At 38.7% G+C, this 16644-nt stretch overlaps 1 protein-coding gene across 5 annotated transcripts in view; it reads right to left on the reverse strand.

The window, feature by feature from the left end:
- unc5d (unc-5 netrin receptor D) overlaps positions 1 to 16644 on the reverse strand; it is a 371567-nt gene that overhangs the window by 144788 nt on the left and 210135 nt on the right. For all 5 annotated transcript variants that reach the window (XM_008116035.3, XM_008116034.3, XM_062961018.1 and 2 more), the window contains exon 4: positions 15165 to 15268. In XM_008116035.3, the coding sequence (XP_008114242.2) occupies positions 15165 to 15268 (104 nt within the window). The remainder of the gene's footprint in view (positions 1 to 15164; positions 15269 to 16644) is intronic.

Here is a 16644-nt window from a genome sequence, read left to right on the forward strand (position 1 = left end):
GAAAGCCCGTTTTCTCACTGTGGTACTAGGACATGAGTGTGATTCCTGGGAACAATTGTACATATAAGCCTTTTATAGATTTTATTTATTGTATCAGAAGTCAACCGAGGGTACAAGTTGTAATGTGTTTGAAAACACAAACCTTTTTTTAAAAAAAAATCAACAACTTGGCATTATACTAAATGTCCTTTGACCAATAGCTGGTCACTTGGAGTTCCTCTGGTGTTGCTGTAAGAAGGTCCTCCATAGTGCATGTGGCAGGGCTCAGGTTATATTGTAATAGGTGGTCTGTGGTTTGCTCTTCTCCACACTTGCATGTTGTGGACTCCACTTTGTAGTCTCATTTCTTAAAGTTGGCTCTGCATCTCGTGGTGCCAGAACGCAGTCTGTTCAGCACCTTCCAAATCACCCAGTCTTCTGTGTGCCCAGGAGGGAGTCTCTGATTGAGATTCTGGGTTTTAGCCTGCCACTTTTGGACTCTCGCTTGCTGAGGTGTTCCTGAGAGTACCTTTGTAGATCTTAGAAAACTATTTCTTGATTTAAGACATTGGTGTGAAGGCTAATACTCGAACAGGGGGATATGAGAGAAGCCTCACCACAGGATTGTGACACATCCGGACATCCCCTGGGCAACGTTTTTGTAGACGGCTGATTCTTTCACAACCAAAAGCAGCCTTTTATAGATAATCATATCTGTATTTCAATTTTGACAAAAATAATATTTGGTAATGACATCACTTCTGTATATTAGCAATAAAGGCCTACTGAAGATTAAGTGACTTTTCACTGAATGAGAGTTGGTATGCCAACCCCTCCCTTATGTGTTTTTTCCTCACAACCTTTGACCCACTACACCTCCTTTTCCCCCCTATCCCCTCCCCTTACATCAATTCTTACCCCTCCTCCCCTTCCCAAATGTAAATGTGTTTGTGTTTATTGTTATTACTGTGAATATTTGTAAACCTTCAATAAAAATATATTTTTTAAAAAAGAGTTGGTATGCCAGGACAACAGACAAGCTATTCCACCTTGTCCATTCCTCCCTGTAAATCAGGAGAAAGCAAAATGTAGCTTACTAGCCATGTGGAACCCTTACATACTTTACTTATTTAGGCAATCCCTTGTTGTCCAAGTATGGTAGCCTTCCAAGTCTAGTGTCTTGGCAGTGGATATGTAGGTGACTGTGGAGCCCTATTCTTGACCCACATGTTCTTCCACAATGAGGGCATTGGTTTCCAGGTGGAAGGTGGTCCCAGTCAGGGTTGGCTTGAAACAACTTCCTCTTGGCACATTTCTTCCTTTTGTCCTCCATTCATGTCTCTTTAAATTCCATAGCACTGCTGGTCACAGCTGACCTCCAGTTAGAGTGCTCAAGGGCTTCCCAGTTGTTGGTGTCTATGCCACAGTTTTTAAGGTTAGCTTTAAGCACATTTTTGAATCTCTTTTCCAATCCACCAACATTCCATTTTCCATTCTTGAGTTGGAAGTACAGTAACTGCTTTGGGAGATGGTGATCGGGCATTTGGACAACGTGGCCAGTCCAGCGGAGTTGATGGCATAGGATCATCACTGCAATGCTGGTGGATTTTGCTTTTTCCAGCGCACTGATATTTGTCCACCTGTCTTCCCAAGAGATTTGCAGGAGTTTTTGGAGGCAACACTGATGGAATCATTACGGGAGTTGGGTGCGATGTCTGTATTGTAGGCATATAACAGGGTTGGGAGGACAATAGGTTTATAAACAAGTACCTTGACTCTCCATGGATTTCTAGACTTATGCCTATGTACTCTGCCGCTGACACCTACCTCCTTTACAACGATGTTATAGACAGAAATCTTTTCTCTAGAAACAAGGCCATAATAGCAATTGCAATACCTCAATCAATTGAAGGGAGGAATTTGGTATTGTAGGAATACTGGAAGTAATTTAAACAAGTAATCATTTTGAATAGCCTTTCATTATAACTACACCCTGCTATTAATGATTATTAAAAGGGGAGGACTTAAAATATTTGGGGAGAGAACACATGATTATATTTGCACGCACAGAACGTTCACAGTAAAAGAGGTATTGATATTCCAGTCATGCAATCTATACAGAAAAACATAAAATGCATGTTATACGTATTAAGTAATCATACTGTGTTTTCTATAGCTGGGAACACAGTCTGGTGATGACCATAATTCACAAGCTATTTTTGCAAGAACCACAGTACTTTATTGCAATATACTTATCCTGCTAGATTACACGTCTCACCGTTGTGTGCAAAAACTATAAATACACCAGTCTCCCAGATATCGGAACAACACATTGTTTTTACAATGCTGGCAACACTTTCAATTTTCAGTAGTTTTGTTCTTATTTTGTTGATGTGTTTTCAATAGGACTGTGGACTGCCTTGAAGAAAGATTGTTTTGCATTTCCATTCAAAACAATGGCATTAAATAAACAAACAGAGTTTAGCTGGGTTCTTACTGCCTGAAACAGTCCATTAAGTTACCAAAAGCAGCGATGAATGTTTAAAAAGGCAATTCTTATACAACGTGTCCAAGAGTTTTTTTTAGAAAAAAAATTAAATGACTGTTATTTTACAGGACTATTTCTACAATGACATCTTGTAATAGAATAAAATAAGAAACCGGTAAAGAAAAGTTGAGTGAAATCACTTTGTTGAAGAAACCAATGAACAGAATGTGGCCTCTTCAAAAATGTCTTCCAACTGTTTTTATTTTAGTAAGGACAACCCTGTTCAATGCACTTCTCAGCAGTTTTTTTCCAGAAGCCTTCTAAATGTCCCAATTTCTTTCTTTTCCTCCCATCTTCCCCTTCTCTCCTCAGTTTGCTTTAGTTGGTGCAAGCCAACTTCAAAGTGCAAAGAAGTTCCAGCCAAAAACTCAGCAAGAAGAAATGAGGAGACAAATCTGTCCTTTCCCAGTAAATTCAGGCAAAGGCAAACTGCTGCAGCTCCACCTAGCCTATGTGTTCTCCCTCATTAATAGCTTCTACACTCAAAACATTGCTTGGCCACACAGGTCACAGTTCTGATGTGTGCATTGTTGGAGGATACATTTGCATTTACATTTGTTGCATTCTGGGCAAGCAGAAACCAGCTAAGCCCAGCTATTTCCTAAAAGCTTTAAAACTCATCTTAGCCTTTTAGAAGATATAGTTGATTTTCTAGTTGAAAAGTTTATTATTAATATTTCACGCCTAATGACATCACTAGGGATTCCCCATGGTGATGTCATTAGGGGGCCATCCTTACGGGTACAGATTTTGGCCCTGAAATCCCTGAATCTAAGGGCCTATTCACACTAGGCATTTTTGCCCCATTTTGATGCTTTTATGTGCAGCAAAAAGCTGTGCGCCATCACACGATGCATGGCAAGCCCCGCCCACTTTCCTCCCAAAGAGGAAGACACCTGGAGCACACCTGGATTTCAGTAAGGCCTTCAACAAAGTCCCCCACGACCTTCTGGCAAACAAACTAGTAAAATGCGGGCTAGACAAAACTACGGTTAGGTAGATTGGCTAAGCGGACGAACCCAAAGGGTGCTCACCAATGCATCTTTTTCATCTTGGAAAGAAGTGACGAGTGGAGTGCCACAGGGCTCCATCCTGGGCCCAGTTCTGTTCAACATCTTTAGGAACGACTTAGACGAAGGGTTAGAAGGCACGATCATCAAGTTTGCAGATGACACCAAACTGGGAGGGATAGCTAACACTCCAGAAGACAGGAGCAGAATTCAAAACGATCTTGACAGACTAGAGAGATGGACCGAAACTAACAAAATGAAGTTTAACAGGGACAAATGCAAGATACTCCACTTCCGCAGAAAAAATGGAAATCAAAGATACAGAATGGGGGACGCCTGGCTTGAGAGCTGTGTGTGCGAAAAAGACCTTGGAATCCTTGTGGACAACAAGTTAAACATGAGCCTACAATGTGATGCGGCAGCTAAAAAAGCCAACGGGATTCTGGCCTGCATCAATAGGGGAATAGCGTCTAGATCCAGGGAAGTCATGCTCCCCCTCTATTCTGCCTTGGTCAGACCACATCTGGAATCACACTGTGTCCAATTCTGGGCACCGCAGTTGAAGGGAGATGTTGACAAGCTGGAAAGCATCCAGAGGAGGGTGACAAAAATGATCAAGGGTCTGGAGAACAAGCCCTATGAGGAGCGGCTTAAAGAGCTGGGCATGTTTAGCCTGCAGAAGAGGAGGCTGAGAGGAGACATGATAGCCATGTACAAATACATGAAGGGAAGTCGTAGGGAGGAGGGATCAAGCTTGTTTTCTGCTGCCCTGCAGACTAGGACGTGGAACAATGGCTTCAAACTACAGGAAAGGAGATTCCACCTGAACATCAGGAAGAACTTCCTCACAGTGAGAGCTGTTCGGCAGTGGAACTCTCTCCCCCGGACTGTGGTGGAGGCTCCTTCTTTGGAGGCTTTTAAACAGAGGCTGGGTGGCCATCTGTCGAGGTGCTTTGAATGCGATTTCCTGCTTCTTGGCAGGGGGTTGGATTGGATGGCCCATGAGGTCTCTTCCAATTCTACTATTCTATGATTCTATGACACTTTCTCCTCCACTACGGGGAGGAAAGTGTAATTTGGCTAGCTACAACTGAACTATCCGCACTTTCCTCCCCTTTTTGCTGTGTTGCAGCAGAAAGGGCAGTGGGGCCAATGCATGTTGCCACACGTTGCCATCTGATAGGGAGGAGGGGGGAAGGGTGCCAAAGTACCTTCTCCTGTCCCCTCCATGCGATGAGGGGAGGAGGAGGGAGGGATGGAGAGTGTGCAGGGTGTTACGAGCCACCCCACACGCCTACTCTTTCACCAGTGATCTTTGGCGCAACGGCTTGGTCTGAAAGGGGCATGTGAAGAGGTGCTGACACTCTTCATGGTGATCTTAACCGTTTCAACAAAATACAGCAGTGTTGCTTCTGGGAGTGGGACGTGTGTAGCCACCCTTTTAATTTTCCCTTTCATTTCCCAGAGCAAGGCCCATTGCAGGAAATCACACCCACTGCAGAAAATTAACATGAAAGCTCTAACCTGCCCGATGCTCAACTCATCAAGCTGAGTGAATGCATTTTTGCATGTACATCAAACTGGCAAAGAAACAATAAGGGGACACAAACATGAAAATTATTCAAAACCTGACCAAGTCAAGGACTTCCCCTCTCTTGGTTCCTGACTGGTTTCTCACCATGGCTATTACAATCAAACGGAATGTAACACCATTGCTATTACAATCAAAAAGAAGGAAGGGATTATGTTAAGTGAGCTAGAGAGGATGTGATAATTTATCCTGTTTGCAAGCTCCATCACAGAGAGACAGAATCTATTAGTCATATTGATTTGGGATGTTCCACCTTTGATGCTACCAAGCTGTAGACAATGACAGAATCAAGTTATCCGCATTCATCACTGTTTTACTTTGAAAGTGAGTGAGTATGTTTCTACAAAGTGGTGCCTCCCGACTCAGTATAACTTGTACAAAGGAAGCGATAAAGTTCCTCTAGCGACTACATTTTAAGAACATGTCATTTGATGATGAGAGATGTATGCCTGACAATTATGGAGACGGAACGTTATCAACTCACTTTTATATGTTAAAGGATATCTTGCCAGAGCCCCCAGTGGTGCAGTGAGTTAAACCGCTGAGCTGCTAAACTTGCTGACTGAAAGGGTAGTGGTTTGAATTTGGGGAATGGGGTGAGCTCCAGCTGTTAGCCCTAGCTTCTACCAAACTAGCAGTTTGAAAACATGCAAATGTGAGTAGATCAATAGGTACCACTTCCACAGGAAGGTAATGGCCTAGGAGGCATCTACAGACAATGCCAGTTCTTTGGCTTAGAAATGGAGATGAGCACCAACCGCCAGAGTCGGACACAACTAGACTTAATGTCAGCGGAAACTTTTACCTTTACCCACACCACCACATATAATCATAAATATGGGGTATATTTGGCAAGATGGTAAGATACAGATTGTGACCAAGTGCTTAGAATGGAGAGGTCCATGGAATTAAGAGATCTTTCCCATCTACAAAAATTTAGGTTGTTACTACTGTATGCCTTTAATTAATTTCTGACTTATGGCAACCCTAAGACAAATCTTTTTCTTAGACTGAAACAGCATGACTTGACTGAGGCATGCAGTAGGTATCCATGACTGAGAAGGGATTCTAACCCTGTTCGCCCACAGTCCTAATCCAATACTCAAACCACCACATTCCACTAGTTAAACAGACATATGTAAGTTTCTGTTGTTTGCTTTCAAGTTGTTCCCACTTTATGGTAAATCTAAGATGAACCTGTCATGGGATAAGAAAAGCAGAAGATCACATTCCAAATTGATTTTTTTCATGTCAGGAGCAACTTGAGAAACCGCAAGTTGCTTTTGGTGTGAGAGAATTGGCCATCTGCAAGGACGTTGTCCAAGGGATGGCCGGATGTTTTATCATCCTATGGGAGGCTTCTCCCATGTCCCTCCAAATGGATAAGATTAAGGAAGAAGACCATGCATCTACAAGACCTGAGCAGAGCTGATAATGAAATAATTTGGATGTCTGTCATTCATCAGGTTACCATAAATCCATGTTGACTTGATGGCAGTTAACAACAACTGCAAATACAGTAGAGTCTCACTTATCCAACACTCGCTTATCCAACGTTCTGGATTATCCAACGCATTTTTGTAGTCAATGTTTTCAATACATCATGATATTTTGGTATTAAATTTGTAAATACAGTAATTACTACATAGCATTACCATGTACTGAACTACTTTTTCTGTCAAATTTATTGTATAACATGATGTTTTGGTGCTTAATTGGTAAAATCATAACCTAATTTGAGGTTTAATAGGCTTTTCCTTAATCCCTCCTTATTCGCTTATCCAACGTTCTGCCGGCCTGTTTATGTTGGATAAGTGAGACTCTACTGTACGTACTAGGCTTGCTCAAAATATTTGATTTCCCCGTTTGTCGTTAGTAATTCGATAGTTTTGTCACTTCTGAAGCGATATTCGACCTGGATTGTCCCGTCATGTGGATCCCGCGGTTTCGAACCGCAATAGGCCCTTTTTCTGATGTCGTCGTTTTTTTTTCGTTAGGAAAGCAAACATTTGCAAATCACCCAAACTTGTTTCAGTGCACTGGGGCAACCTAGCATGTTGTTTCCACCTTGTGGCCAATCAGAGAGCACGTTTAACTCAGGGGAGGGGCTTGTACGTCATGAATGAAAAGAGCCTGCAGGGAGCCTCGTGGCTCATTTGCACCAGGGATCTGGAGAGGGTGGTTGGGTTGGCTAAATGGCTAGCTTTGAGTGAGATTCCAGGCAGGCAGGCAAGATTTTAGTGCTGCGTCACAGCTTCCTTGGCTGAGCTTGATCCAAAGAAGACCGGGAGAAAGGGTGGGTGAGGAGGGAAAAAGGGGTGGGTGTTTGGGGAGGAGGGTGTTTTTTCAAAAAGCCTGTGGGCATTTTTTCCCCACCAGCTTGGCGTTTGCCATTAGCCCACCAGCCCTGCAACTTTTCTGCTGCACCATATTGTCTGTGGTTGGGTGGGCTTTTTTCTTTCGGACAAAGAATAAAAGGAGTTCAGCAGCTTTTGGGGGGTTTTATTGGGAAACTTTTCTTTGCATATACCAAGGCGTTAAAGTGAGTTGCAAATAGAAGAAATCAAATTTTCCAATTTTCATTTTGCAAAGTCTGGCAAACAGTGCAACTCCCACAATCCACCGAAATACAACTTGTGGAAAAGGTAGGCTGTATTCTTTTTCCCCCTTTCCTTTCAGTGCGCTGCTCATTGGGCTGGCAGTGGCTCTCTTTCTCCTATCAACGCTAGCAAAGTCTGGCAAACGTTGCAACTCCCATAATCCATCGAAATACAACTTGGGGAAAAGGGAGGCTGTATTTTTTTCCCTCTTTCCTTTCAATGAGTGCAGGAGAGCCCCGTAAAAGCCCCCCCCCCCGGCTGTTTTGGGCCACTGCACATGCGCGTCCGCCATTAGCGAATTACTTTTGAAACTAACAAATTTTCATTAAATTTCAAAAAATTTTGAGGGCAAAATTCGGAAATGACATCAGAAACAAAACGCTAGCCCCCCCTACTTTTGAAACGAGTTTAGAATCAATTTTTTTCGTGGATCGCTCAAGCCTAGTACATCTGTTTGTGTATTCTTGCATGGCTGCAGGTTGGAATAGATCATGGATGGTCTTGTGGTCCCCTCCAGCTCCCAGTTTGTATATTTCTAACATCCCTATTGGTTTAAGATGGCATGTTAAACAGAGTATAGATGTAAACATACAAAGTAAGAAAAGAGATTGAATTGGGCATAGGGATACGTACAATGGCAATGTTTTATTTTCAAGCATACAATGGAATACAACAGATTCCATTTGTAGACTTAACAATGAAGGAAACAACAGTGATTGGTCGATAAGTGGTGCTTCAGGACGTATCTGAACAATGCAAAAGATGTAAAGATCTAAGGAAACCCACACAAAGGACACCAATAAAGAAAGGACACATCAAGGCATTTGCTTGAAGGAACTTGAGGAAGATAAAACAAAAAGGGAGGGTATTCTCTATTGTAGAACACACCAGAATAACCTCCATGGAAAGAACGTATGCAGTATAACATATTTTGTTGGAAACTAAACAGCTGTGCTGACTTTAGTGAAATACAGAAGGTAACAACTTGATGGATTGTAAAGAGAATGTGAAAAGAGAAAATGTGGCTACATTTCATACGTTTGGTCGAGGAAAAATGTTAGCTGAAATCTTGGCAGAAGTCAAAACCCAAGACAAGCTTGAGAAAAGATATGTGGAAAATGGAGAGCTTATAAACAGCACCCATGTAGGGAACTGTATTCCTAGTAAGACGAGAAATTGTCAAGTTTGCTTTCTCCAATACTCGAGTTTGAGAAAAATGAACTCTAAGTCTAACTCATGTCATTTCCACCATGGAAGCAGACATTGAGTAATACCCTTGATCACATTGGAGCGAGAGAAAGATACATATTGGAAACCTTTTCGGACACTCTGTTAATATAACGCTAGCTGAGCCAGAGGTTATGGCTTTTACAGGCTTGCATAAAAATGTACTGCATATACTCTAGTATAAGCCTAGTTTTTCAGCCCTTTTTTAAAGACTGAAAAAGCCCCCCTCGGCTTATACTCACGTGAGGGTCCTGGTTGGCTTATATTTGGGTCAGCTTATACTCGAGAATATATGGTACATTTATTATTTTTCTCTATTATTATTGGTATGATTACATTTATTATTTTTCTCTATTATTGTTGCTACTATTACATTTATTTTACTCTACTTTTATTCTTATTATTTCACTCTGATATTATTATTATTATTACATTTACTACTTTATTTATTATTACATATATTATTTTCCTGTATTTATTATTATTATTATTATTATTATTATTATTATTATTATTATTATTACTATTACATGTATTACTTTACTCTATTATTATTAAAAGGATACATAAGCGCATTTACATTGAAGAAGATGAGAAAAATAATTTAATCAGAGTTGGACAGTCTTATCTTAAATTTGAGCTTTATGTAAATATTCAAAAACATTTAACCTACTGATGCCTCAATTAATGTAATTTTATTGGTATCTATTTTTATTTCTGAAATTTACCACGCTCGGCTTATACTTGAGTCAATGTTTTCCAGGGTTTTTTTGTGGTAAAATTAGGTGCCTTGGCTTATATTTGGGTCAGCTTATACTCGAGAATATATGGTACATTTATTATTTTTCTCTATTATTATTGGTATGATTACATTTATTATTTTTCTCTATTATTGTTGCTACTATTACATTTATTTTACTCTACTTTTATTCTTATTATTTCACTCTGATATTATTATTATTATTACATTTACTACTTTATTTATTATTATATATATTATTTTCCTGTATTTATTATTATTATTATTATTATTATTATTATTATTATTATTATTACTATTACATGTATTACTTTACTCTATTATTATTAAAAGGATGCATAAGCGCATTTACATTGAAGAAGATGAGAAAAATGATTTAATCAGAGTTGAACAGTCTTATCTTAAATTTGAGCTTTATGTAAATATTCAAAAACATTTAACCTACTGATGCCTCAATTAATGTAATTTTATTGGTATCTATTTTTATTTCTGAAATTTACCACGCTCGGCTTATACTTGAGTCAATGTTTTCCAGGGTTTTTTTGTGGTAAAATTAGGTGCCTTGGCTTATATTTGGGTCAGCTTATACTCGAGAATATATGGTACATTTATTATTTTTCTCTATTATTATTGGTATGATTACATTTATTATTTTTCTCTATTATTGTTGCTACTATTACATTTATTTTACTCTACTTTTATTCTTATTATTTCACTCTGATATTATTATTATTACATTTACTACTTTATTTATTATTACATATATTATTTTCCTGTATTATTATTATTATTTATTATTATTATTATTATTATTATTATTACTATTACATGTATTACTTTACTCTATTATTATTAAAAGGATACATAAGCGCATTTACATTGAAGAAGATGAGAAAAATGATTTAATCAGAGTTGGACAGTCTTATCTTAAATTTGAGCTTTATGTAAATATTCAAAAACATTTAACCTACTGATGCCTCAATTAATGTAATTTTATTGGTATCTATTTTTATTTCTGAAATTTACAATGCTCGGCTTATACTTGAGTCAATGTTTTCCAGGTTTTTTTTGTGGTAAAATTAGGTGCCTTGGCTTATATTTGGGTCAGCTTATACTCGAGTATATACGGTATATATCTCTTTACTTCTTCCTGCATTGCATCAAGCAGGGCCTCCTGGGCAGACCTTAGGGCCTCATGCCAGTTTATAGAAGGAGATGGAATCACGAAGACAGGAGTTTCTGCTGTTGTCCTACAACATTTTTAATAGGGCCTTGCAGAGAGACTGCAAAACCTCACCAGGCTTATAAGCTGCTATTAAAAATGGTGCAGAGCAGCAATGAAGGTGGCAGCAAGTCCCACCAGCTGCCTACTTCTGTCTTGTGAAGGAAGCCTTAGAGGCAAAAGTGGGTCGATGACATGCTTCCCATTTTGGGTTCAAATGTTCCGTATTGTGTACACTTGAATCGGCAATGGATTGAATCTATAGTTTGCTCCCACAGCTATTATAGGTCCACTGTATATCATTTTCATACGCAGTTGCAATGAATGAACATTATTTTCCCTCTCATTGTAAGTTTTCTTGAGTATATCCACCTTCAACTGGGGTCAGAACGTTGTTCCATTGTTTGTGCAAAATGAATCTAATCATTTTTCTTAAGTTAAAAGCATTAACATATTTTAAAGACTGAAGTGTGTAATACCAAATTAATTATTGCTAACACACCACATACAACATTCAAGCTAGACTGAAAATCAAAAGATGAATCCCGAATTCCAGCCAGCTGACTTCTCCGTTACAACCCCATTTTTATTCTATCATTAGCTTTTGGAGGTCATGGAGGAGAAATGAAATGGATCATGGCTGGTTGCATGAGAACAAGCTTGTCCCTTTGAAAGTACCCAGCTTGATCCTCCATTTGCAATAAATTAATCATCAGGATCATATATCGCAATACTTTTCAGAAGAAAGGAACATACTACCTTGACATCTATTGTTGTGGGGCGCACCCTATCATTTATTCAAATGTAGACTAGAACTCCAATGGTTATGAATTACTACATTAAGTAGGCTGCCTATCTTGATATGGAGAGAAAATTAGCCCTCTACACCAAACCTTTATAGGATTTTTACTATCCAAAGCAAATATGACCTGTAAGGATTTACAGACTTTATTAGCAGCAATAACCATTTTACAGCCAACACCAGTAAATCAGGGTTTATTGAGAAGTCCACCATTTTAATCTGTGGAAAACCATTAAAATGTCTCCTTTTTTATTGGACATCATTCTTAACTTTTATGAAAGATAGATTTTCCATTTAACTGGTAAATGTAAAGTAGTAAGAGTTGAGAATAATGAATTGATCTGAAAGTAGTCAAGTGGGCTGTGTTTCAATAGCCATAAGGTCTAAATCCAGAAATGATTTCCATGGTTCACTAGACTCACATTACACAATTAACATAAACACAATATATGAAAAGGGAGATGGGTTCCTCTAGCACACTTAATCCTCTGCCTCATAACATTCCAGTCTTTCATGATGAAATGCCGAAGATAATTAAGCTGACATGAGAACTCTATATGGCTTCTGTGGACAAAATCCATACATAATGAGGACGGAGACAAAATATTCACAAATGTATATATTGGCCTCATAGAAACGCCTGTTGGGGAGACAATGGTATTTGTGCTGGAAACTTTTTTTTTTCGAAAAAAGAAGACAAGCAACATAAGTAGAAAAATGATCTGAATTTTTCCCATCCATCTGAATATGTGTTTTCTGGTGCTATTTGGGTATTCTGAGCCTACCTAAATGAGCAATCTTCTGGGCAATTTAGCAGAGCATTTTATTACCCTATAATGTAATTCTTATTGGGGTCAAACATCACTCCAAAACTCATTCAACGTATTTTTAAAATCCTGGTGGATAAGATTTGATCATACTTGTTAATCTTTTCCCTTCAGATACAATCAGATTACTGAATTGTAACAATTGTTTCCCTTTGATTGTCTCGCCTGAAAAGAACATACGATTTATCTTGAACAGGCACATAGTGAAGATTAAGAGAGAAGATTCAAACTTTAGAAGTTCTGAGGATCTTGTTCCTGTTTCTTTTTTAAAAAGTTTTCTACATGTTGAAACCACACATTAGGTACAAAGTAAACTATATTTGATTATGAACTTCATTACAAAGGACCTGAAAATACCCACGGTGCTTCCCAAACTAGAGACATCAATGATAATAAGTATTCCTTCTTATTTAAATATGCTAGAATCTATCCTTCTCAGAGTGTTAACGTTGCTATAAATATCCCTGTTTCTAAGATTGTAGAGGCATGTCTACAAATATCAATTTCTTCTTTGCAAAAGGAGTCTATGGCCCCAACTTAGACTGGATCCCCAGTTTGTTCATCCCGCAAATAAACAGAATGCGCTCTTTGCTCTTTCAGTTCATTGGCATCTCTTTCCAGCATCTTCTCTCCACCCAGTTAATAGACAACATCATGATTTTAAGTGAAATAAGAAATAACCAACTTCTGGTTATAGCATCTGGTTATGAGTGCATCTAAATAGCAGCAGTGTTGATGCACTGGAGACTTTCAATAGCAAATATACTAAAGTACAGATCAAGTTGTTGGCCCAGAACTTCAGCAGCTAGCTAGAGCATGCCATAAGACAAACACCATTGCTCCCCATCCTGCTTTATTTAAGACATACGGCTGGGAGCTGGGTTGGACTTTCAGTTATCCTAAAACGACACCACTATTATTTACCAAGTGGATACAGGGGCAGTGTGGAAGGGCCCTTTGTGACATGAAGGTTCATCAGAAAAAGCACTAACGTTGCCTCCACTTGTGCTCTATATTTATAAATAAATTAAAGAACTTCAGGAAGAACTTCCTCACTGTGAGAGCTGTTCGACAGTGGAACTCTGTGGTGGAGGCTCCTTCTTTGGAGGCTTTTAAGCAGAGGCTGGATAGCCATATGTTGGGAGTGCTTTGAATGCGATTTCCTGCTTCTTAGCGGGGGGTTGGACTGGATGGCCCATGAGGTCTCTTCCAACTCTACTATTCTATGATTCTATGATTCTAAATATTTCAACAAGCCAAACCCATACAGTATTGCCTAAGAACATCTCATCACTCAAATGCAGACCACACAACAATATGAACTGGGCATGACTCCAGCCTTTGGAACCTGATCAAGTGCTGAAACAGAAACACTTTGAGGTGGCTTATTAATCTTCTATTGCTTTTTATTGTATCAGAAGTGACTTGAGAACATACCGCAAGTCGCTTCTGGTGTGAGAGAATTGGCCGTCTACAGAGACTTTGCCCAGTGGATGCTCAGTTGTGTTACTATCCTGATGGGAGGCTTCTCTCATGTCCCTGCAAGCTAGAGCTGACAGATGGAAGGACTGTCAGCGATGACGACGGGAGTTGAGACCCTGGTTGCCGTGCAGAGTGGGTTCCAAAACATCATCCCGGTCTCACCTCCTTCTCCAGGCTGTATTCCCATGCGGAGAATCAGCACTGGTCAACAAACACTCCAGCAGGCGAAGGGTCAGTTGTTTAACTTTATTTACATAACTATTTACAGTTGCAAATATTCACACTAAATCCTCGGCTACAGAGCATAGCATTCATAGTCCATCTCCAGAGAATGCTCAAGCCGAACACACACTAACAGATGACACTCCCCTGCATTCCACAGATCAAGAAGGAAGTCCCAGTCAAACAAACTTGACCCCATTGGTCCTGTGATACGTCAATCAAAGCAGGTTCTTATTAACTCCATAGTTACTGAAATGCCTTGCCGAAACTAACACAGAAGGCATTTCTAAAAGCCTAGATTGATTTCAACATTTCACACAATTCACAATACCCTGACAAGCTCACCCCATCTCACGGATTCGAACCTGCAACCTTCAGGTCAGCTACCCAACCTTCAGCTCATCAGTTCAGCTGGCACATGTGTTTAACCCATTGTGCAAATGCAGCTCTATCAAGAACCAACGTTCAACCCAACGTTCAGGTCAACAGTCCAGACGGCAGAAGGGTTTAACCCACTGCACCACTAAGGCTCATATCTTCTACTGCTTGAGCAAAGTATTGTTAAAGGAAGGAACTTCTATTGCTTCTTGTTCCCAACTGAATCAATGTTGCATTTTCTTGAAGAGCTTACTGCAAGATCTGAGAAACACGTCAAGAGCACTGACAGAAAACACCCACATACACACTGTTTATACATGAGGCTCAGATAATTTTTGAGCCATCCTTGTTATGTTAATGACTTATCGTTCAACGGTTAAACAAGAAAGTAGAGACGTCTTTGTAAAACAGAAAGGTTCTTTGTCCTATCATGATGTCATGTTCTTATTACAGCATGTCACAAGATCACAAAACAGAAAGTGTTTGTTGTGAAGTGCCACAGGGCTCAGCGCTCACCTCTGCTGCAGGTACACCCTCTGGCGGCCGACAGTGCAGCACGATCATCCCTTCGAGAGGCACCTCCTTTCCCTGCGGGTCTTGTTCAAAGTTTTTGCGTAAATCTGCAAAGAAGATCATGTGGGAGTTAACAGGGCCAAACACATGGTAGCAGTAGACAACAAAGAACTCTTTTTAAAAAGGATCTTGTGGCATCTCCAGGATTAGCACATTTATTGTGATATGTACAGATAAGCATTTCATAGAATCATAGAATAATACCACATTAATGTATGTTGTTTTTAAAATGCTTATTTATGTCTATTGACTGATTTATGTGTTTTATATACTGTATATACTTGAGTATAAGCCTAGTTTTTCAGCCCTTTTTTAAGACTGAAAAAGTCCCCCTCGGCTTATACTCAGGTGAGGGTCCTGGATGGCTTATATTTGGGTCAGCTTATACTTGATAATATATGATACATTTATTATTTTTCTCTATTATTATTGGTATTATTACATTTATTATTTTTCTCTATTATTGTTGCTACTATCACATTTATTTTACTCTATTTTTATTATTATTATTAATACATGTATTATTTCACTCTGATCTTGTTATTATTTTTTTTTAAATAAATTTTTATTGTGTGATTTATTTTCCTAAGTTATTACATTAAAAAGTGGGGGAACAATCAATAGGGATAGGAAAGTAGGAAAGGATAGCTCTACTCTAGGAGTCTACTCTACTCTATCTAACACTAAAGGTAATTGGGTACGGGAAATCGGGGAGGGACTGGGGAGTATCGTCGACTTCCAATCTCCTTCTTTGCGGCAAATTCTTTTCACTACTTTAATAGTCACTGTGGCTTCCCCTACTCTTACCTAGACCTTATTTTGTTTCGTTCTTGCATTTTCTTCTAAACGGTTACTAACATTTTCATTTTCCTTTGTAACATATATTTCTTTAATGGTGACCAATCTGTTTTTTTACTTTTCACTCCTTGGAAGTACTTTGATGTTTGGGTCAATACATCCATGTTCATAGTATCCATTATCCTTAAGATCCATTGATCTATTTTATTTTTCTTTTAGTCTCCAAACTTCCGCATAATTTATCCTGGCAGCCATTGTTAAGAAATGAAAAAGTTTCTCTTCATTCTCTGTCTTTTTACAGTCAATTATTCCCAATTAATACATTTATATTAATACATTTATTATTTCACTCTGATCTTGTTATTATTATATTTATTATTTTACTCTATTTATTACTACATGTATTATTTTCCTGTAATAATAATAATAATAATAATAATAATAATAATAATAATAATAATAATAAGTATTATTTTACTCCAAATTACCAAATTACCAAATTTATTTAATGCTTAGACCATAGGTCTTTCGCATGCAAGACAAACAAACAAATACAGAAAAGCCAGACCATCAAATACAATATAAAACATGCCATTAAAACCCTATATAAATCATTAAAACATTA

This window comes from Anolis carolinensis, unplaced genomic scaffold, assembly GCF_035594765.1.
Source record: "Anolis carolinensis isolate JA03-04 unplaced genomic scaffold, rAnoCar3.1.pri scaffold_8, whole genome shotgun sequence".
NCBI lineage: Eukaryota > Metazoa > Chordata > Lepidosauria > Squamata > Dactyloidae > Anolis > Anolis carolinensis.